General features: G+C 37.1%; 1 protein-coding gene across 3 annotated transcripts in view; it reads right to left on the reverse strand.

Annotated features, from left to right (window-relative positions):
* Window positions 1-14,964, reverse strand: part of GRM1 (glutamate metabotropic receptor 1) — a 389,633-nt gene extending 374,669 nt beyond the window's left edge. The window contains exons 1-2 of one of the 3 annotated variants that reach the window (XM_005659163.3): window positions 14,811-14,964; window positions 12,329-13,343 (exon numbers count right to left, since the gene is read on the reverse strand). In XM_005659163.3, the coding sequence (XP_005659220.1) occupies window positions 12,329-13,028 (700 nt within the window). In that variant the 5' untranslated portion in view covers window positions 13,029-13,343; window positions 14,811-14,964. Of the gene's footprint in view, window positions 1-12,328; window positions 13,344-14,774 lie in introns of all 3 variants that reach the window. The other 2 variants (XM_021087033.1, XM_021087041.1) reach the window with 2 other exon arrangements.

Consider the following 24,766-nt stretch of genomic DNA (forward strand, 5'->3'; position numbering starts at 1 on the left):
ACTACAATGCTACATTCAGCAATTATTCAGGCTAGTTAATGAATATTTCTAAAGATCATTGAATACAAGAACTGAGTAAATATCTTCAGTATAATTTTCTAAATATGAACATTTTAAAAGCCATTTTCTCCCTATTTAAGAAGCAATAGGGTATTGATTTGAGACACATATACTTGATTCTGAAGGAGATAATTCATGAACCTTCACAGTGCACTATCATAAGATGCACATTATCAGAAAGTGCTTCCAGAGATTTTAACCAAATTTTGGTACATGGACCAGCAGTACCAACACCGCCTGAGAGCCTAGCAGAAATGCACTCTCAGGTCCATCCCAGGCCAAGCTAAGTGATCTGTATGCATGTTAACATCTGAGCAGCACTGCTCTAGTGCATTACTCTGCACCTAGGAGAGCCTAAAAATAATCTACTGAAAAGGGGAATATAAGCACTTCAAAAATTAATCACTCATTTTTTTTTATTTTTAAGTTGTTTCTTCTCAAGTAAAATTTTACTTTTAAAATGACAGATCAAGGATATTACATACTAAACTTTCCTTTGGCATGTGCCAACATAGAATAAAAAATGGAATTTGGCTTTTCATGGTTCCAAACCTAGCATGTCTAACCAAAAACAAAGGACAATTCATACTTCACATATATTAATGCATAAGGCCTCCCTCTACTCTGTGATAAAATGACTGTCTCTCCTAATGGGAGTAAGAGACATAGGGTCTTTTCGATGTGTCATCCTACATTCTATTTAGTTTCCCAAGCAGTTATGGTCTGGCAGGCACATGATGAGAACACTAGGAAAAAGGAGACAGATAAAAAGAAAGCTACCTATCCATTTGTCACTGAACAGTCACTTTACAAACAGATTTTTTCCCTAAGAATAAGAAGGGGGGAGAAGAGGAAAGGAGGATATTGTAAATGCACAGAGACACAGCAGCCATACTCAGTGTTGCCCATGAAAAGAGAAAGAATGTTTTACCCACATGTACACCCTGCCAAAATGGGCAAAATACCCCAGCACCACCATGTATCTGATCTCAGAACACACTGAAAAAAGGAAAAGACAGCAGTAGGCAGGGCATCTATGAAGCAGAAGAAAGCCTTTTTCACTAATGTGAAGGAGCATAATTTTCCTCTGGTATGCAATCAATGCTCAAAGATTCTTCTGCCACACTAATCACAGGCAATTTTTCTTCCATCTTTAGCATATTCAGCTATGGCTGCAACATAACCTCCCAACCTTCTACACTTAAAAAAGTCTCTCATCGACTATTACTCATTGTTTCATAACATACCAAAACTTCAACAGGAATCTATACCTACATTGCGGTCACTTTCATTTACACATGTATATATCAATATCCTCATTCCTCTGAAAATAGAGTTGAGGGTTTTTTCAGTTATAAAGAGTATAAACTAATCCTGTTGAAATAAGGTGGAACATGCTAATACCCACACATGTAAACATTTTCTGTGCTTGAGCAGCAAATTTAGGTTTGAGTTTCCTGTTGGGTAAAGAGAAAAAGAGAAAACAATACTCTCATTACTATTTAAGATGAAAGAAGTCAGTTCTTCAAGAGAGATAAATGTTTTCATTATATTAAAATCTAAAAGAATTGTTAGCAACGGAATTTATATAAGAGCAATGAAGAACATAATAATCAATATCTTCAACAAAAAATTGTGAGAACTATGAGGTAGTATTTACATTTCCAACTCTTGCTCTTGCCTTTAAGAAATAAAAAGGCACTATTAGAATGCAAAGTAGAAAAAGCAGTTCTTCAGATAGAGTAAATAGAATCAGGTATTGGTATTCTGGAAACCTAATTTTCAAAGTGGTTAATAATGATCTCTTAATTGTAAATTAAGATGATACTCTTAATTTATAATTCCCCCAATATGGCCTTATGACAGGAGCTAGATAAAGAATAGTTCTAGGCTATGATCTCTGGTGAACACCTGGTACCCTGTGTAATTAACTAGAGAAATATTCTGGTGTTTTGGACATTGCGCCAGCAGGTGGTCAAGTTAATGAACTTCTATGAAAGCTGAGACTCCTCCCTTGTATCTGGGGTCTGTACACTACTGGAAAGAATATCAAACCAGTATGAATTGACACTCCTAAAAATTCATAGTTTCTAATATCAGTTGGATCCTCTAAAAAGTTTGCTCTGTTCATGTTTAACTTACTCCCTGTCCCTTTCCATCTGCCTCATGGAATAAGTGAGAAAACAAAGGTTACCAAATGTTATTTTCAAAACTTCTTTTCTCTCCTTCCGCAGTTTACCTCACCACCGCCCAGAGGAAAGCTTTCTCTCATTCAAGCGTGGTCCAGCCATGATTTCTTCTTGCTTCCTCAGCAACTTTGCTTCATAAATTATCTTTGAATTTGCCTTTTCTACTATTCTTTTCTGTCATTCCTTAAAACTGCTTAAGTCTTTCTCATCCGAGAAAATGTCTTCATTTGGAAATGCATTTCTGACTAGGTACCTTTCTCACTTTCCCTTCTTATCTCAGGAACAATGCTATATAGCTGCAGCCCCCACTTCCTCCTGGGTTTAGAAATTAAGAGATTCTTGAACAGTAGAAGCTGGGAGGAAGCCTTCTATGCAAACAGAGGACCATTTCTATAACTGTTCCTTCACTGTGAGCTCAGTGATATTTGTCACTGTTCTCTTCTTGAGACTTCTACCCTTCCTCCAGGCTTCCACAATGTCTGGTTCTTCCCCTTTCGCCTTATAGTTTTCCGTTTCCTCTCCATCCCTTTTCTGGATCCTCTTCCTCGTTTTTACCTTCCTCAAAGTTCTGCCCTTAGCTCTCTTCTCTTTTTTACTCTATATCCTCTTCCTTGGCAATCTCATCTACTCCTGGGATACTGCCCACAGCTATTTGCTAACAAATCTCAAATATACCTCCCTTTTCAGATCTTTGGCCTATCAACTTTATTTTCCCATAGATACCTCATACTCAACCAGTCTAAAACGCACATTTTCTCAGTCTGTGCTTCCTCTTTTATTCCCTACTTTGTAGTATATAATGGAAACATGGGAGTCATTCTAGACATTGTCCTTGATCCTCAAAGTCTATCAGTCACTAAATCTCAAATCTCCCTAATGAACAGCTGTCAAATCAATTCTCTCCTTTCCATCCCCTTTGACACTAATTTCGGTAAAGTTCTCATTATTTCTTTAATAAACTGATAAACAAAACTGCCTTTTCTCCATCACTCCCCCAACTATCACTGGGCTGCCAACTTGTATGCTAACTTCTAATCTGACTCCTTAATCTGTCCTCTCCAAAGTTTTCAGGATGTCCTTCCCAATACTGTAAATCTGACCATGTTTCCTCCCCATTTAAAATCCTTCACTGGTTTAACCACACTTAGAACCTAAATTCCTTCATGATCGACAAGTCTGTCCCTTCATGACCTTGGCTTTTCCGCACTTTCAGTTTGATCCTTCCCCACTCCTTTCCCTGAACATATATTCCAGAATTAGTGATAGAGTTCCCTGAGCATACTTTTGTTTTCTACAGCAATACTTTTACTCACACTCACTTCTCTGTGTCCTCCTCTTATTCTTCGAATGTAGTCAAATTCAAATGTCACCTTTTTAGGAGGCTTCTATGAGGTTTTCCTCACTTCTCTTCCCGACCCAGAGAAAGCTAGTCACACTTCTGTCTGTTACCTCTGATTTATACCTACTTCTATGGTTGGACTTATCAGACTGAATGGTAATCAACATATGGTCAACTTCTTGATAGAGGGATTTATGTATTGTTCATCTAACTTTGGTCATTAATGACTCTAGAAGGGGGCCTGGCCCAAGAAGGTGCTCACTAATGTTTACTTAATTAAGAAGGAGATCTTTAAAAATGTCTTCTTTTTTTTTTTTTTACCAGCAGAGTAATACCTACTGACCAAAAAGGAAAATAATGTATAATACTTATTTATCCAGGAAAGGGCAATATTATTTGTTTCTTGTAATTTTTCCACTGTTTCCATATACTTACATCACCTGTTAAATTCTATTATAAACAGTTTCTCCTCTTAAACATACTGTCATCATTTGTCTAATCTTTTTTGTTCTAACCTTTATATGGTACAAGTTATAAAATGTGTTAGAGTACCACAGAGAACAGACGGCACTGCCTCAGTGTATCCAGCAATAATTGCTGAATAGGCTCTGTAACCAAAAGGCTTTTACTTAGGTCCACATGCTATGGATACAATTGTTATGAAGGAAGAGAATGAGAAGCTGAACATGCTGCTCAAAATCAGCAAATTAGCAAGATATACTTCTTATCACTTTATTTGCATACCCTCACCCCAAGACATTCTTGTATTTACTTCATGGAAGCTCTCCTGGACCAAGGACATCATCTTATTTAGGGTTAGAATGGCCTGATAACAATAATGAGATCTGACATTTATTGAGCTCTGTACACAGCATTGTCTCATTCTATCTACGCAGTAAAATTAAAGGATTGTTTTTGAACATTTTTACCCTGATGGTTCTCTAAACATGGCTGACTCCGTGAAATCTTTGTGTCATTCCTATCCCTGACTCCTGGAATCCACCCCTAGCCATCCTTTTTAATGTTCTCATTCTTATTCACATACAGCACCTCTGGTTACTTGTTATAGAAATGGCACCATATTTTTACATCTCTTCTTCCGACAGACTAGGGGACCCATGAGGACAATAATAGTAATAGTAATGAAATAATAATAATAGTTATTATTTTTTTAATTTAGGTGTTCCTAGCACCAGGACCAATGTCTGACACATAGTAAATGCATGTGTTTACCAATGAATAAATGGTCATATATTCATTAGAAAGCAAAGTAAGTTACTTGACAAACAAAGAAATGTTACCCCAAATCTTCTTGCGCTTCAAGTGCCAATTAAGGCTTCTTTCTGAATCATTTAGATAATTGCCTTGGATTTTCAATTTGATGGCCATGAAGTAACTAAAATAGATGATCCTAAAATTGATAAATGATGATTTCTGATCACCAAGTTTCTGCTTGAGCCAATACTCTTCATAAGAACATTAATTCTATATTTGGTGCTACAATGTCTTAGGTTTAAGAAAGTAAAACTTGCCATGAGACTGAAGAATACTAATATTACAATTTTTCATGTAAATTAAAATTTTAAATGTAGGTATTTATAGAAGACAATTAAGCATGAAAAATAAGTAGAACTTGTGCACATAAATTACATAAATATTTCTACATAAATTTAAAATCTAATGATAGCTCTTTGATAGATAAGACAGATACATCATTTTGACAAGATTTTATGTCTCAGCCTGACTCTGGTTTTCAGCTATAGCTTCTCTGAAAACTGACAACCCTCTCCAACTGAGATGTTGCTTCCAATCTAATATCAGAACAGAATAATGCTGAGTTGTTTTTTCGGTGGCTGCAGGTGCTTACAGAATTACTGTGTCCTCTGCTATGGTCTCCCAGCCCTCCGTGGTCTTACTACAGAGCATGCTTCTGAGGAATCTCTTTATCATGACTGCCCAGTAAGTTATTAAAAATCCATAAAACAGTCATCGTATATTAGCTCCATAAACCACTAGGAGAAAAAATTTTAGTGCCTGAAGAGGAATGGCAACTGCCAAGCCACATTACAGAAAAACAAAATAGAAGTTGCCATCCTCATCAACCCTATGCAGCCCAGCTCCTTACAAAATTTGTTCCAAAGCAAATGAAATCACAGAGGATTTATCATATGGCAGAAGAATCAAGAAGAGTTCAAGCTTTCTCAAAATAATAAAAGTGTCTCTTTTTTTCATATCCTTTTCATACTCGTATTTTAACATAATCCTTTGTACATAGTACCTGTTAAGTACTTATTAAATAACTTAGAAAATGGCTTAGGCTTAATAAGACTAGTCAATATAAAAAGAAATAACAAAGAAACTCAGAAGTATGGTATTCTAGGGCTATTTTTAAAAAGAATAAGTGGCTTTATATTTTCAACAGGCTTCCAGATTACTACTATATCCCAGCACAGGTAACAGCTGATAGTCATAATGATTACTTTGAATACTCAAGAAAAGTTCCTATTAAATTCAGCACTCTCTTTAAAAAATGTCGGGGAACTAAATATCACAATTTGCAAAGATCACCTTGTAACATATTTAAAACATAAAAGACTGGAGTTTAAAGGAGTCAACTCTCAAGTCCCCAGGTTAGTCAGCCAGAGAATCAAGGTTCTGGGTAAACAATACTTACTTGGATGTGAACACTTTTTTTTTTTTAATCAAAAATAGGGTAACATAACTATCCCTGGCTTTTCTTTTGTCCACACACTCACTCTTACTAGTAATGTATGTGCTCTTAGCCAAAGTTCACATCAAATTGAACATATTAAATCTAAGTCCATGTAAAAACTTAGAGAATTATGGTTTTGAAACCAACTTATTATAGGCCTGTTAATTACACCAAAATTCTCTCGGTCCTTCAGAATTGCAAAAGTGAAAGTGGCTTTGACTCCTCTTTGTCCCTAACTCTTTGGTACATCAAATTCTCCTACACAGTATTCCTTTAAAGTACTTTTATTCTTCACAATTATTTTAACATCCTAGTACCTATAATTCTACAAAACTAATCTTTCCTGGTTAGTCTTCTCTCTCTCCATCCAATGAATCTCTCCCACATATTTCAGTAAGAATTCACTTTCTTTTAGTTATCTTTGAATCACATCACTCTGCTTCGATATTTCTTTCTTGAAACCAAAACTCTTTGACTCATATGTCTCCATTATTTGTCCTTCATATTGATAAAGAATCATGCAATCACAGAACAGAACACATATTTGAGTTGCTACCTTATTATTTGTTGCTGGCCAGTACTTTCCACTCCAGCCAAGCAGACCTGATTATTCCATCCCCCATGGGGACATTCTCATTACTGATTCTTTTACAAATGCCATATTTTAAAAACACTAATCAAATTTCCTTTTCTTCAGCTTTTTTGTAGCTAATTACACTCACCAATATTTTCATTCAGAGTTCCCTAAACACATATTAACTCATGTTTCTAAATGTCTGTACTGCAATAATTTGTTTTTACTTATTTTACATGTGTTCAAACTGCAATTCCTTTAGAATGAAAAGAACTTAATAACTGGGGAGTTCCCATTGTGGCACAACGGAAATAAATCTGAGTAGTATCCATGAGGATGCAGTTTTGATCTCTGGCCTCCTCACTCAGTGGGTTGGCAATCCAGCATTGCCATGAGCTGTGGTATACGTCACGGACCGGCTCAGATCTGGCATTGCTGTGGCATAGGCAGGCAGCCAAGCTCCCATTCAACTCCTAGTCTGGGAACTTCCATATGCCATGGGTGCAACCCTAAAAAGAGAAAAAAACAACTCAATAACTGATACCAAATCTTCAAATTTCTTAATACAATTTTTGGTATAGTAAATTTCTGATTAAAGTGTATACATCCTGTGATGACTTTTATACTTATAAGCTATTAATCTATAAAGTGGTACAGTATGTAATGAAAAAACTTACTGTCAAAGAAATTCAGATCAGGCTGAGTGACGACCAGAGTAGCAGTTTGCTGGTAATAGGCTATGGAAATTTACACTTGACCCTCTTTGAGTCAGTTTCAACATATATAATCAAATCTCGAGGACACAAAGCTAGGATGGTAAGATCAATGAAATAATCAAAATTCCAGAACTTACCGATAAGGCAAATTTAAGCTAATAATTTTACATTCAAAAAGAAATACGAAAACAAAGTCTTAGTCTTAGAATAAGAAGAACAACACTATCAAATATTGCTCAAGTATGGGAGTTCCTGTTGTGGCTCAGCATGTTAAGAACCTGACTAATATCTATAAAGATGTGGGTTCAATCCTCGGCCATGCTCAGTGGGTTAAAGAATCTGGCGTTGCTGAGAGTGGTGCAGACCCAGCTTGGGTCCTGCATTGCTGTGGCTGTGGCATAGGCTGGCAACTGCAGCTCCAATTCAGCCCCTAGTCTGGGAACTTCCATATGCCACAAGTGTGGGCCTAAGAAGAAAAAAAAATTGTTCAACTATAAAGGAAGAAGATGTGGCCTAGTAGCAGTACATATTAAAAAAAAAAAAAAAACTTTTGTATGACAGCTATCTAAGATTTACTTAAGTTATCTATGATAATGAGGGAACTAAAAATTAGAATATGTGGGTGAAGAAACTGGTGATATATGGTATAAAGGAGAGAGGGTTCATTGATAATAAATGTCACATGGAAGAGAAATTTGAATTGTTTGGATGACTCACAGTAGTCAATAGAAATTTCAGGGAGTCAAGTCATTATATAGAAAACCTGACTAATTGGTGAAATTCTGCCTCTGAATTTAAGCCCTATATTCCCCAACCCTCATTAGGAATCCTAATCGCAATTAGGAAAAATAGAGCATATAGGAAGTACTTCTTGGCAAGGATACAATGGTAGTGCTGTAATAATCTTTAATTGGTTGGCCTAAATAACCTTTCAAGACATTCTCATTCCTTATTTTGTGACAAAATAGAACATTTATTAAGGTAACTTACTGTGAAATCGGTTGGAATCAAGATAAGGTAGGTATAAAGAAAGTTATTGATACATAGATAGAAAATATGATATTTTGAAGAAAAAAATTCTTACTGTAATTGCATTAGCTAGAGTAATAGTTAACTGATGTTCTTATGATTTAGGAGGATTTTCTTCTCATGGCATTAGGTTTTTAAAGTGTTTTGCATCAAACAGAGCAAACTTCTAAAGAGAAAAAGATCAGATTTTTGAAAAGAAGCCAAAAAGGACAAATATATAAAGTGTAAGCAAATGTCCAAAAAAAGTGCACCACAATGAAAACATAACTGTAAACAGAAGGGTATAGCAGCATCACTAAATCCCTTATCACATCAATACTCATGTGACACTATGAGACCAAATAGTGAGAAAGGCTTAAAACAAATGAAAATGTCAATCCAAAAAATAACTTTTGAAGCTACAAACCCAAAGAATATTCTTTACTGAACTTAACCAAAGCTTTGAATTTAAGCTACTAGAATTATGTTTAAGTATTGTTTTCTACAATTTTCTGAAGTGATTACTTTGGTTTTTGATGGGGAATCTGCATTTTATCAGAAGGATGAAGTACACTGTCCTTGGCCGAGATATTCTTCACAGAGGTAGGCTATTTTTGTATTCTACAATTAGCATATTTAAAGACACACATTCCAGGTGAGCAGCTTGCTCCCAAGTGCACTTGATTTTTATTTGTGGACAAGGCTCTATTACTTCAGTACTTACCATTTGACAGATTCTATTTCAATATTCCTTTCAGGAACTAATCCTGAACAAATTTCTGGAGAGCTTATTTCAGGTAACTTTATGTGAACTGATCCTCTTCTTATGTCAGGTAAACTGATAGCTGTCATGTCAAGAGGACAAGTGTGACACAAATGATGTGGTAGAAGATTGAAAAGTATGTAAAAGAATGTAACAACTGAATCTAGCTGATTAAAACAAAAACAGCAAACACCTCTAAGCTTACTTTAACATAAAGTGAAAAAATAAAAGGATATAAAACTTTTGAGGGAAAAAACAGGATGCTTCATCTCTGGTTTTAAAGTCAATCAATATTAACTATAGAAATGAAGGTACACTGGTCTAGTCACTAAGTACTTTTGAAGTTGGCTATACTAGGTTAACTTCTAATAAAAGAAATTGTAATGATAAGCTGACTATAGAATGGCTAACCTGGGAAGGAGACGTGAAGGTCACTGGAGGTCCCAGAATTTCTAAACTCCACACTGCTAATATCCAGACAAACTGGCTTCCTTCCTGAATAGTTCTCAGATGGCAGAGACAACACTGCTATGTGGTCTTAGCTGCTTTCTGACAGGGAACTGTCACCAGTAGGTGACCCCATCAGTCTGAAGGCAGGAAAATTACTAAATGATGCAAGAAAGCCCCTGCAGGTCAGTACACTATGGGTCCCTGAGAAGCAGGAGGGCAGAGCCTCTGGAAAAATGAATTTTCAGTTGGAGTTTATACAGAGGACGCTGTTATATTTTAGTGCAGATAGAAGAAAATAAAAACAATTGAGTTTCCCTAAGCTATTATATCCAATAAGAGGAGGAAACAAATTCTCTTTAAGAAGAAATAATACATCATATGTAAAAAGCAAGGTGAATGGCGTCAATTCTTGGTAATAAATGGACACCAAAGTAAGTTCTGATGCTGTTCTATGAACACAATCTAGTCTGGAATCAATGACTATAATGGTTTGGAGACATTATCTCTACCACATAATACCACTCAGAAGGCAAAAAGGAAACAAAGTAGTCCAAACTAACACAAGGGTGAACGTTTAAAGTCAGCCCTCCCTCAACAAAATTGGCAAACACAAGTCCAATTAAGTTTCCAAAAACCTAACTCTAGTTGTCAGAAAGCAACCTACTGTCAGCCATTATTTTTAGCAAAAAGGTGCAAGTAGAAAATACACTGAGGAGGGGAGAGCGGTCTTTACTACACTCCTCTTCACCTCCAAAATAAAATGACATAATAAAGTATAGAAAATAAAACTATATATATATATATAAACTATCTTATGAAAACGAAGCATTACTTCCTCTTGAAGGAGGAATTTACACATCTTAATATCTATAATCAATTTCCTAGCTCACTTGACAGAGAATTATTAAATAATTAAATAAATCACATTCAATCTAGATTTTGCCATTCCCTTTTAGAGAGATCTCCCTAATGCTGATATTGAACACATTATTAACTTGTGCTTTCAAGATGTTCCATCTATGCACTGGTGAAAACCATATTAAATAATAAAAGGTAGGAAATTAACATTAACCATCAAAATGTAAGGAGTTAACATTTGAACTTAAATCTGTGTCTTAAAGGAGTAATATGAGGATTTTGTTGAAAAAGAGGTATTGCAGTTCACTATGAAAAACCAAGATTCAGAAAAAGGAGTCAGTTGTTAGAAGTCACAATATTGCAACTGAAAGTGTTGTTTTTTCCCCAAAATCAAAGTCTCAAATTATAATCTATAATTCTGCACATTTTTTGTCCTGAAAACTGTTCCCTTTAAAGTTAAAGCATCAGTTTTCATTAACAATAGCCATCTGACCTCTTCAGTAAGAATGCTTCTTAATTTCTATATCAGACTTCACACCAGTAATGGAATACTACTGTTAAAAGAAGATGAAGTCATACTTAAGGCCTTTCTTTTAATAATTTGATATTAAGAAATACACATGCAGCAATATCCTCAAGATTCCCTTCCATATGCCAGCATATACATGCAAATTGCCCTGGACATTAATTAGTAAGTTGCATCTAAGTTTCTCCATAAATCTGAGGGAGTTAAAAGTAGATGACTTAAAAGTCTCATCCTATCCAACAAGCAGTATAGGGTAATATGAGAAGAGTAAGAAAATCTATATAAGAAATTATTTGAAACTTTATGGCTCTAAGTCTCTATATAAATCAAAGTTTTTGGCCTCAGGAAAAATCTATTTCACTTTTAAAACCTATTTTAAACCTGTTATCTACTATCATTTTATTAGTAATTTATAATTTGTCTAACTTTAAATTCTAATGAGCAAAGTCATTGTGTTAGGGCAAAAAAAAAAAAAGTAGAAACCAAAAATCACATCCAAGAGGTCATCAATGCTATTGCTCATAAAACAAGATAATTCTTGGGGGAAGTGAGGGCATATGGACAATTTTAACATATGAAGTAGGAAAAAAATAATAAATTATTTAAACTGTTTACTTTTCCTTTGTACCTAAGGCACCCTAGAATTTAAAATCTAAGTTTCTTATATTCTGAGGGAGGTGACTGCATTAATCCAACATGCACAGGTAAGATTTGAATGTATAAGAAGGGGCACAGCAGAACTAATCCACTAACTAATGGATTAGTCTATTAAACTTGGAAAATCATAGCCAGTACTTAAGGGTAGAATAACACACTTTGGGCAAATAAGCACAAACTCAGACTATAAGGGCAAACAAATATGTAAGTCCAAAAACTACAACTGGGCACTGTTTGTGGAGAGTCTGGTATCTTTTTGATTCCCACTATCCCAGGAAACACCATGGGGACACAGTTTTCCTACACTGTAAGTATAGAATAATAAAGGGCAATGCCTGGGTGGGCGTGTACTGAGAAGGGTAGTCTGTTCCCATAGTGCTATACATAAACAAGGACAATACTTTGATCCCAGTCGCACATCATGCAATGCCCTGGCTTTCTCGAACTTTGTTTCTCCAATGCATTGCCTACCTACCTTCCGTGTGGACTGCAGAGACATAGGTCCAATTGTAACGCTTGACTATGTCAAGCATCGCTCTTGCCTGCAAAGTGTCAGAGGGGACAACCCTCAGGAAGTATTTATACAAAGTTTTATCACTCAGGTCGATGCTTGTTGCAGAATAGGCGATCTGGGGGATGTCAAAGAGCTGGAGCAGGTTTTGCACTTGTATGGCTACAGAACTGGAGCCCGGGCCGATCACTCCTGCAATGGGCTTCTTAGTCCTGCCTGGGGGGAGGGTCTGGCCGTCAGGCAGGCACCGGTTGAGCCCATCCTTCTCATCTCGAATGGAAATCAGAGAGTCCCTGATGAACTCAATGCTCTGCTCCAGAGCCACGGAGGAGTGCCAGCAGGAATCTCGGATCTCACTGCCCAGTGTGATGTTGGGCAGGAGGACCGGGTCTGCGTTGATCTTATCCAACGTGTGGAACATGGCCTCCACCCTCTGGATGCCATACTGCTCCCTGATCTCCCCACACTTCCTCTCGGGCACCTTCTCGGCGGGAGGCTGATGGTGGACTGAAAAGAGGGCCCCAATGATGACATCTCCGTCCATTCTGGCCACCGAGCGCTGAGACGAGGCTCCCGCCAGCAACACTTTCCCGCCGGGGCCTCTAGGGAAAAGGGACATCTCTAAAAAGACGGCTGGGAAGAAAAGCAAGAGGAGCCGGACCATTGTGCTGAAGACGCGGTCCACAGTCCGCCAGCCTCGTTCCCACGCTGGTCCAGCCAGCCGGCTTTGTGAGCTCAGTGTGGACCCGACGCCCGCTTCTGCGGGCTCGGTCCCCCCTGCCGACACCGCTTGTCAGATGCCTTCGCCGCCTGCACCCCAGCCTCCTTCCCTTCCGCCTCCTCTTCCCGGTCCTCCACGACCACCTCCACGCCCTGGAGGCGTCTCTAGGGGAATTCGAGTCCCCTTTCTTCACAGATACATCAGTGTAAACTGACCAAATGTACAATGGGCGTCGTGGTGGCTGCGGTGAGCTGGAGGCTGCCGACAAAAGATGAAGAAAATCAAACCTCCATTATCACAGGACCTGGGTCAAAATTCTGGGGTCAGCGCTGGTTAACATTTGCCCGGTTCATTTCATGATACAGGCTGGAAGTACATCATAACATAGGCTAGAGGGACAGTTTGGTAGGCAGCTCTGGTCAAGTGGTGCGTTCTGCCCCCAGTGCTCTCATCGGTCCTGGGGGGAGGGGGGAGGGGCGCTGAGTCCCGCCGACCCGCCCCCTCCTGCAGTTTCAAGCCTCTTCCAGGTCTCGGTATAACCTCACGCTTACTGACTTGAGGGGGAGGAGGGAAAAGAGAGGAGAAGGAGGAGCTAGGTCTTTCGACCCAAAAGAACTTTCCGGGTTTGAAAGATCAACTTTTTTTCCCCAGAAGAAATTTGGAAACTCATTATGAAGATGGAAGCGCTACTTCAAAATATACTCGAACCAGGAGGGCACCTTTTACTTTAACTTTGAAGGGATGAAGAGACCCTAATATACTACCCAAGTAGTAAACATAAATTTGCCAGCTTGAGGAAATCCATATTAGTTACTAAGGCAACGCCTGGTAAATTCCCTGCATGTCGAATTTTGGTACATCCTCCCCACCCCCCAAGAAGTCAGGTTATTGTAGTCGCTCAAGGGGAAAGAGTGTAGGTAAGGCAACTTGCATCCCACGACCGAAGATGGAGGGAGGGAATGGAGGGGCCCCTGCACTTCCTTAAATCCGGACCTTGGCTTTCATAGTTGCTGGAAAGGGGAGAGAGGGGAGCTTCCGGGTTGCTCTCGCGGCGGCAGCTCAATTCCCTGCCGCTTTCAGAACCCTGGACAGTGCTTAGTCAAGCTGCCGAGACATTCCCCCACAAGGCTGGTTGCTGACGCTTTGACCAGAGAGTGCAATTCTTTAACCACCCCCCCCAACCCTACTAACCCCCGACTTCGCCCTTTCAACCCCCTCTACATTCTTCACACACACACACACACACACACACACACACACACAACCACACACACCTCCCCGCTTCCCCAACACCCTTCGATCCTCATTCTCTGTGCCTCGCAGCTAGTGCTCCTGCAGGTATATTCAAACCCTGCCGCTTCGGGGGCAGAGGCGCCAAATCTCAGCCGCTTGCGGGGCTGAAGTTGACTCCCTCTCTCTCGTCCCTCTTCAGCTCCCTTTTTCAAGGTGAGAGTCGGACGAGGAAAAGGAGCTAAGGGAGCAGACAGGGAGCAAGAGCACAGGAGGTGAGGTAGGCAAAATAAGAAAGACAACCCAGGCATCCATGGGTCCCCAACGCTTCCTGGGTAAGCAGGACTAAAAGAAATAAATAATCGAGGATGCCTCTGGGATGAGAAGAAAAATCCCATAGATTGGGACCGTGTCTGCCACAGTGGGGAGGTATCCCGCCCCCGGGAGGTGTCTGCTCACCTGGGTCTGCTTGGAGAATTTGGACTTGAGACGTACCTGAGTCCGGGTAGATAGCGCTTTGGTCCCCGGGCCAGAGCACCTCGGCCAAGCTCGGTTCGCAGACGCCTCAGCTCTAACCCAGACGGTGCAAGGATGCGATCTGGGCTGTACACTAGTGCCCTCTTTCTTCAGCAATATTTTACCGCAAGGAAAAAAGAGGGAGGGGGGAGGGGAAAAAGAAAAAAAAAAAAAAAAAACAGGTCACCCAAGGCTTGTCTATTATATCACGCATAAAAATCAGTCATTTAATGGAGGCGGAAGGGGAGAAAAGCTAGGGATAAATGGAGAATACTAATTCCTTTACTATCAGAGGGTTCGTAAAGAAGCTGCCAGGTATATGAATAGTCAGATCTGGCAAAAGGAGTGGGAAACCACTTAGGATGCTTTATAGTGGCTATTCCTTGTATGTATTTCAGGGACCCAAACACATTTTCTCTCCCTTGAAATAAAACCTCTACTGAAAGAAATAAAGTCAATGCATGTGCAGACATTTAGAGAGGCTTTATTGGTAGGTTGCAAGGGAAAGGGGGAAGAGGCTGCATGGGGTGCGAGTAAGGGAAAGAGAGGTATGCACATCATGAATCAAGGTAAGCCAAATGAAGAGACACAAGCCCTGGCTGCATTTTCCAGGTCAAGATGGAACTAAATTGAGAATGAGAGTCAGGTCACAAGAAAACACTGGAGTGAAAAACATTTCTCCAAATTCTTCCCAGGCTGCCATCACCCTCCCGACAGGTCTACAGTATTGCTTCTTACTGTGTGAAAAGTAGAAGTTAAATCACATTCCTCTGGGAACATGTTGGCTGAACAGAATGTGTCCTCGCTTCTTCAGAAAAAGACAAGTGACAGTGTGCCTTTCCACTCTTGCTCAAAGCTTTGTGCAGAAAAAGAGAGATCAGCTTATGGGTCCCTTTATAATTAATTGTCTTGCTCATGCCAAGCTGGAGGGGACAAATCACACAAGGCAGTTTTAAAAACTCTTTAGCATGTTCCATGAAACTTAGGACAGGAAATGACACCTCCAGTCAAGAACAAAAGCTCTTTCTGGTTCTGGCCTTTTTTCCAAGTGTCAGAATTTTTTTCCTTATTTTTCTTAGGCAACCTAAAAGGTATAGGATTTGTTTTCTTTTTTCACAAATAATGCACAGAACCAGGTACGCACCCTTTAGAACCAAAGATCTCAGTTATGGAAGAAGCTATATGTTTACTCAATGAAAACAGGAGGTAAGTTTCTGTGTTCACGCATAAGGTAAACTGGTTCTCTGCTTGTATGCTTAGGAACATGTCGATTTTAAGAGCAAGTCACAGATTTTCAGTGTCCATAGTATTTCATATCCTATATTAGCTCTTTATGCTCCATTTTAGATAACTCTATTCTAGTATGATAAACCCTAAACATGAATTTTCTGGAATATTTTGTAGGTACAGTGAATGTACAAAGATTTCAGTGCATATATAAACTATCAAATATGATTTGCAGGATTAGAGAAAGAATGTCTCTGAAGTTCATGTTTAGCTTTCATATGTGCTTCTGAAAGATAAATATTTTTAATATATCACATTGACATAGGTTAGAAAAGATTCTGCTACAGAAGGAATAATTAAATATTCAGACTTATTTATTCTCAATACAGTCCAAGTAAAAACTACACATTCTGGTTGGCTGAAAAAAAGTCATTCTACAGAGAATAACTTGTGAATCATAACATAGCAGATTTATGCATATGCATGATCTACAAATGACAGATGTTAAGGAAAATTTTAAATTCAAATGTGTCAATTTGAAATTATCAAATAAATGTATTGATAATTATTTAAGACCACACTTTAGAAGGCACAAGGGCAAAAAATAATTCAAGAAGATGCAGGCATGAGAAAGGAATAGGCAAGATCATCCAAATATACCCCATCTTTCTGGAAATTTAGACTTTACCAAGGAAGACAGGACATAACACATGTAGAGACATGTAAGGGAAGGTTCTATTTGTAGGATTGAAGAGAATTACTAAAGGAATGAATTACAGACAAAAGAACAAATATAGGTCAATAGCTAATCTATTAGAGTTCAGATAATGTTAAAAGTGTATGAGTCCTGAAGTACTGTCACTATGAATAATTCAGTACTAGTAGGGTAGTATCTTATATTCAGTATGTGATTTAGAGCAGGGCAAAAGTGCCAGGAGTAGTTTGGCTTGGGAAATCTGTTTAATTCAAACTATAGTGGAGATCAAGCAGAATATCCAACATATTATCTATCTCAAGACAAAGATTTAAATGTGCTGCTGTAACAATAAGGACAATAACATGCATTATCCTTATATGGTAATAAAACACATATTACCTATAAATGAAACTATGATCACTTTCACTTTCATTTCCATAAATGAAACTATGTATACTTTCTGTATACAATTTTCATTGCTCGCTGTCATAAAGGACATCATAGAGGAACTGGTCTAGATGATAAATGAGCAAAAGGATGTAAAGCTTTCCATATAAAATCGGTTAACAATTCACACTCTTCAAATGAGAAAGATAAGAGATGAGTAAGAACAAGGCTAAAAGAAAGAAAGACAGAAAAAGTAAGGAAGGGATAAGCCAGGCACATAGTCCAAATTTTAGTGTACTCTAGTGGGTATTTTGAAAAGTAAAGTTTACATAGTCATTGGAATATGCAAGTGAAGTATACACAAGAGGTAATAAACTCATGACTGAAGAGGTGGTACTGACTGAAAATAAAAATGGGATCAAAGACGGTCTTTGTATAAAATTGATTTGTGGATAATTGATATGTAATGTATTACTAAGGGAATATAATAGATGTTCAAGGTAGATCTGTGTTGTGGGAGCAAATATCATGCCTTTCCATAAAATAGCATGCTCTGTAGACAATTGATTTAATCTAGCATGACATTTCTCACATTCTTATATTAATTCGTGGGTTCAGCAAGATAATTCAAGCCCCAGTGAGAATTTTCAGTTTATTTATCCAATTTGGATATCTACATTGCTCACATCGAGGGAAACTGCAATATTTTCATTGGACTCCACCCTGAACCAAAACAATAAAAATTGTAAAATAAAACCTCTTCCTTTCAGAAATGCAATACATTTTTATAAAACGTGGTTGATTCGGGAGTTCCTTGGTGGCCTAGCAGTTAAGGACTTGGTGTCACTGCTGTGGCTCAGGTTACTGGGTAACTGTTGTGGCTCAGGTTCAATCCCTGGTCAGAGAACTTTTGCATTCTATGGACATGGCCAAAAACAAAAAACAAAAAAAAAAAACAAAAACACATGGTTGATTTTAAAAAGTAAACAAAATATTTTAAAAGAACTAAAATAAGCCAAATTTGTTACATATATTCAACTGTTTCATTAACTTGATAAATTATGCTATAACAATTTATGCAGAGATAGAACAAAAAGCATCAGTTTCCATAAACAATTAAAAAGAACAGTTCTGTGAACTAATATGGATGGACTGGAAAACATACATTTGCTGTTCTGTCACAACTTTTCAAACATTTATTTTTAAAGTATTAAAACACAACTGAGGAGGTTAAGGCAAACACAATTATTCTGGAAGCACAATGAGGGACACAATTACTGTCTGTTATATTCCCCTCAGTTTCCCAAGTGTCTAAAACAATACAGACATCTGATTCATGATAGATGCTAAAATATTTGTTGAGTAAATAAATGGATATATTCCCCCTTTAACATTAAAAATATCATCTCATTTTAATGACTTTAAGAAGATCAAAGCTAGGCAGTTTACTGATGTTTCTAATTTATTCTTCATATAATGTAGGGAGAGTAACTATCTTGCAACTATTTCTCAAATGCAAGTAACCAGCCTAATCAGCATTAAATCATTTAGAAACATACTTTTACTACAAACTTTATTACACATGAAGTATTAAAGTTTGTTTCCAATGTGAAGAAACCATTTTCATTACTATACTGTATATGTTAACCAATATCAAATAAAACTTAGAAATGTTATAAAGGTAAAAAGAAAATAATACATAATTGGAAACTAACCTTTATCTAATGTTGTAGTTATGTAATTTGAAAATTACCATTTGAAAATGTTCTCAGAATCATCACAAGAGATGCATAAAATAAGCATATTATCCTAGTCCTATAGATGAAAAAAACTGAACACCAAGAATCTATTCCTTACCTTAGCTGAATGAACAAATTAGGAACATTGTCTCATGATGTTATATTTACTACAAATTCATAAGTTTATAAAAATTGACCATATGAATTCAGCTAAGTGTTACTTATCTTCATTTTTGCTTAAGCTTTGAACTGATGTTCTCTTCTCAGAAAATGCTTAATTAATAAAGAAAATAAATTTGAATCCTTTCCTTTGGGCCTTTTATCTGTTGAGGGCATAAGCATTACAGGTGATTGTTCTATTTGCTTAAAATAGCCATCTTTTATAACAGTTCTAATAACAGCAGTAACCTACTTACACAATCTCACAGTCAACTTTGAATAATTAAGCAAGAAAAGTATCTAAATTTTCAGATACAATAAAAACCATCATTAGAAAAGGCTTTATCTTACTACAGTTTCATCTACAAAACAAATTATTATCCGTGTTTTAACAGCAATATATTGTAACAACAACAAGGAAACTATAATATGGTTGCTATCCATCCAGCAGACCACAAAATATTGATCTACCTAAAATATAATGCTTATTTTTTCAATTGCATAGTTCAAAACTGATAATATATCCCAACTGCTTAAAGAATAATGTCTAAATTCCTTTACCAGGTACCAAAAGCCCATTGATCAGGGAAGAGGTTCACAGAAGTAAAACATGGTAAATGTTCATATCCAACTCTTCCCTCCCCTAAGTCCTAGGGAAAAAAAAAAGATTCTGGCTAGAAAATGCCCAAAGGGTATTGGAATAATGAATATACATATTTTTAACTATGCAATAGTTATAAACATCTTTAATAAAAAGCAATGTATTTTGATAAAGGAAATTGATGATTCAAAGAAATGGAAAGCTATCCCATGCTCTAATTGGAAGAATTAATATTGTTGAAATGGCCATACTGCCCAAAGCAATCGACAGATTTAATGTGATCCCTAACAAATTATCCATGACATTTTTCACAGAACTAGAAGAAACAATCCTTTTTTTTTTTTTTAGGGCCACACCCATGGCATATGGAAGTTCACAAGCTAGGCGTTGAATCAGAGCTGTAGGTGCTGGCCTACACCACAGAGCCAGAACAGTGTGGGATCCGAGAAGCGTCTGAGGACCTACACCACATATCATGGCAACGCCAGATCCTTAACCCACTGAGTGAGGCCAGAGATCAAATCTGCATGCTCATGAATACTGAGCATGTTTGTTACTGCTGAGCCACAACGGGAACTCCAACCTTAAACTTTATATGGAAGGAACCATAAGAGACCCAGAAGTGCCAAAGAAATTCTGAGAAAAAAAAAGAGAGACATAACCCCCCCAAAACCTTAGGCAATTCTACAAAGCTACAGTAATCAAAATAGCATGATATGGGCACAGAAACAGACATAGGATCAAGGAAAAGAACAGAGAGCCCAGAAACAAACCCACATGCCTACAGTCAATTAATCTTTGACAAAGGAGGCAAGAATATTCAACACAGAAAAAATAGTCTCTTCAAGTGATGTTTGGGAAGCAGACAGCCACATGTAAATCAATGAAGTTAGAACGCACCCTCACACCACACACAAAAATAAACTCAAAATTGCTTAAAGACTTAAATATAAGGCATGACAACATAAAACTCCTAGATGAGAACACAGACAAAACATTCTCTAACATAAATTGTACCAAGGTTTTCTTAGGTCAGTCTCCACAGGCAATAGAAATAAAAGCAAAAAATAAACAAATGGAACTTAAACTTAAAAGCTTTTGCACAGCGAAGGAAGACAACCTATGGACTGGGAGAAAATATTTGCAAACAATGTGAACAATGAGGGCTTAATTTCCAAAATATGCAAACAGCTCAGACAACTCAACAACAACAACAACAACAAAAAAAAAACAAATTAAAAAATGAACAGAAGACCTAAATAGACATTTCTTCAAAGAAGACTGCCAGATGGCCAACAGGCACATGAAAAGAAAGTCAACACTGCCAATTAGAGAAATGCAAACCACAATGATATATACCAGTCAGAAGGGTCCCATCATTTAAAAGCCTACAAATAATAAATGCCTGAGAGAGTGTGGAGAAAAAGGAATACTGCTACACCACTGGTGGGAATGCAAACTGGTGCAGCCACTGTGGTAAACAATATGGAGTTTCCTTAAAAAACTAAAACTAGAGTTACCATATGATCCAGCAATCCCACTCCTGATCGTATATCTGGAAAAGACAAAAGCTCTAACTCAAAAAAATATATGCATTCTAGTATTCATAGCAGCACTACTTGCAATAGCCAAGACATGAAAGCAACCTAAGTGTCCATCAACAGATGAATGGATGAACAGATGAAGATATAGAGGGGAATATTATTCAGCCATACAAAAGGAATGAAATAATGCCATTTGAGGCAACATGGATGGACCTAGAGATTATCAAACTAAATGAAATAAGTCAGAAAGAGAAAGATAAATACCATATGATATCACTTACGTGTAGAACCCGAAATACGACACAAATGAACTAAGTTATGAAACAGAAACAGACCCACAGACATAGAAAACTATGGTTACCAAAGGTGAAAAGGGGTAGGGGAGGGATAAATTAGGAGTTTTGAATTAGCAGATACAAACTACTATTTACAAAATAGATAAACAACCAGGTCCCACTAAATAGCACAGGGAACCATATCAATATCTTGTAATAACCTGTAAAGAAAAAGAATATGAAAAAGAATATATACATGTACAACTGAATCACTTTGCTGTACTAGCTATGGTAAAAGTAGAGAAGCTGGAGCCCACAAAGTTGATGAAGAAGGAGTAGCAAAAACAGACAAACTATAAGAAATGTAAGATCAAAGAACCAGTGGGGGGGAAAAAAAAAACAGAAACTAGAACAACATGCTAAATCAACTATACAAGAAACTAGAAACCAGAAACTAGAACGTGATAAATCAACTACACAAGAAACAGCAATGTATTGTTTTAAAAATCATTAATCATAGTAAATAATCACTCTTTGCATGCAGATTTAATTTTCTGAGAGAGGACAATTGACATGAAAATTCTTAAATAATAAAAGGTGTTCAAGATCCTTGAAGGGGGAGAACTATGTCTTTCTAACCACTTAATCTCTAGAATCTAAAAGAGTACCTATAATTCCTTAAGTATTTGTTGAACAAATAGATAAGTTTTGGATTTAAAAAAATCAGGTGTAATTCTGAAGAAATCACATTTCTTTGGCTCTAAAATACAAAAATTAGAGGAATATTTTGGCAAAGGATACTGTGAAGATTGAGCAAGAAAAAGAAGCAGGATTGTTTCCCATCTTGAGACTTCAGCGCAGTTTAGCAGATAGTGTTGACATTTATTGAAACATAAAACACAGGACAAAGAAGAACTGTGAAATAGGGGGAGATGATGAGTTTTATTTGAGACCCATTAAAGTGTCTTTGAGACACTTCATGGAAAATGCCCCCATAAGCAATTACGTATACAAGTATAGGGATAGAAATGATATATGTATAAAAGAAATATCTGTGGGAGTTCCCGTCGTGGCTCAGTGGTTAACGAATCCGACTAGGAACGATGAGGTTGTGGGTTCGATCCCTGGCCTTACTCAGTGGGTTAAGGATCCAGCGTTGCCATGAGCTGTGGTGTAGGTTGCAGACCCGAGGCTTGGATCCCACGTTGCTGTGGCTCTGGCGTAGGCCGGTGACTATGGCTCCAATTCGACCCCTAGCCTGGGAAACTCCATATGCTGCGGGAGCGGCCCGAGAAACGGCAAAAAGACAAATAAATAAATAAATAAATAAGTATCTGTGGAGATACTTGGAATAAATGAAATCGCAGAACTTAAAAAACAATCCACAGAATATCCAGGGTAAGAAAAAAAAATACTAGCTACGGTAAAAGTAGAGAAGCTGGAGCCCACAAAGTTGATGAAGAAGGAGTAGCAGAAACAGACGAACTCTAAGAAATGTAAGTAAGGTCAAAGAAACAGTGGGGGAAAAAAAGAAGAGTCCTTCAAGATGAAGAGAGTATCTAAGAGTACAAAACTAAAATGAAAAGGACCAAAAACTGGATTTATTAAAAAGTAACTTTTTTTCAAAGCAGGTTTATAAAAAGAAATGACATTAGATTGTGGAAAATGGGAATGAAGAAACAGAAAATGAGTCATAACTTTTTTTCAAATATCTGGATGCCTTTACATTTATTTATCAATAACTGTGGTATAAGAAGAATAACTGCAATACACACACACACACATAATTCTGCAAGCAAATGATAATTACTGTTTGAGATTTAGAATTATACATCTGTAAATGCCCAAAGATAAAGACTTTAATTCTAAGAAAAAAATTGCCAGTAATATTATAATATGTGCCTATAAAATTACCAAGAAATACAGAACATTCTTTAAATACAAAATAAGGTCAAGTTATAGGTATAAATTCAGAAGAAAAAAACAAGCAAATGGTCCCTTAGTATGAAATTTAACTAGAAAAGAATATTACTTGGAGGATATTTATATGTTCATATTCTACTGCTACATGTAAAAGGAAGGAAAGCAGCATAGGTGTCAAATTAGAAGAGTCTGTGGTCAGACCAAATCTACATTTGAATCCCAGTTCCATTCCTTATCAATTGTTGGATCATAAGAAAGTGGCAGCATCTTCCAACTGCTCAGTTTTCTCTTCAAGAAAATGGGATAATCTTACTTAAACTGGTAGAGTTTATGCCTCTTGTAGATACATTAATGCCTGTTAATTTTTAGCACCCCCTTTTACTCCCAAAAAGTGTCCTGGTTTGATGACAAAGCACATGATCAACCTGCCAATAATCAATTTCACCAAGGATAGAGAAAAGGAGATTTTTGTCTACAACAGTTTGTAAAAAAAGTGACAAATAGTCCTGACAATGCTTACAATGTTTTCTGTGGCCCTGGATTAGAAGGTAAAACCCAGCTGCCTTCCCCCCACCAGTTAGTGGATATAGTCAAGTGTAGTACATATAGCTATGACTGGAACAGTAAACAAACTTAATGCATCTTCACAAGAGAGTAATCAACTTAAGGAGAAAGGGCTCGAGCTCACTGATGAATTTCTATTCCTGCTAGTTCAAAACTAGTAGACCTCAAAAGTCCAACAATATTCATATTCTGAATATTGATTAGGACTAGGTCAAATTCTAAAGTGACCTTTCATTTTTCTACTGAGCTAAAGTTGGTATATAACATTATATATGTCTTAGGTTTGTACAACATTGTGATCCAACATCTATTTTCATTACAAAGTGATCATCACCAAAGGTCTAATTACATATCCGTTACCATACACATGACCTCCTTCACCCTTTTCACCCACCCTCAACCCCCTTCCCCTCTGGTAACTACTAATCTGTTCTCTGTGTCTATGAGTTTATTTTTGTGTTGCTTTGTTTACTCATTTACTTTTTGTTTTTGTTTTTTTTTTTTTTTTGTTTAGATTCCACATATGACTGAAGTCATACGGTTTTTGTCTTCAACATTCTGAAACATAATACTTTGAAGATATATCCATGTTATCTCAAACAGAAATATTTCATTCTTTTGTATGACTGAACAGTATTCCATTGTGTACATATCTACATTTTTTATCCATTCATTCATCTATGGACATTTAGGGTTTTTTCTGTATCTTGGCTATTATAAATAATGCTGCTATAAACATTGGGGAGCACATTTATTTTTTAATTCACGTTGGTTTTGTATTTTTCAGGTAAATATCCAGAGGTGGAATAGCTGGACTGT

Source organism: Sus scrofa, chromosome 1 (genome assembly GCF_000003025.6).
Source record: "Sus scrofa isolate TJ Tabasco breed Duroc chromosome 1, Sscrofa11.1, whole genome shotgun sequence".
Taxonomy (NCBI): Eukaryota; Metazoa; Chordata; class Mammalia; order Artiodactyla; family Suidae; genus Sus; species Sus scrofa.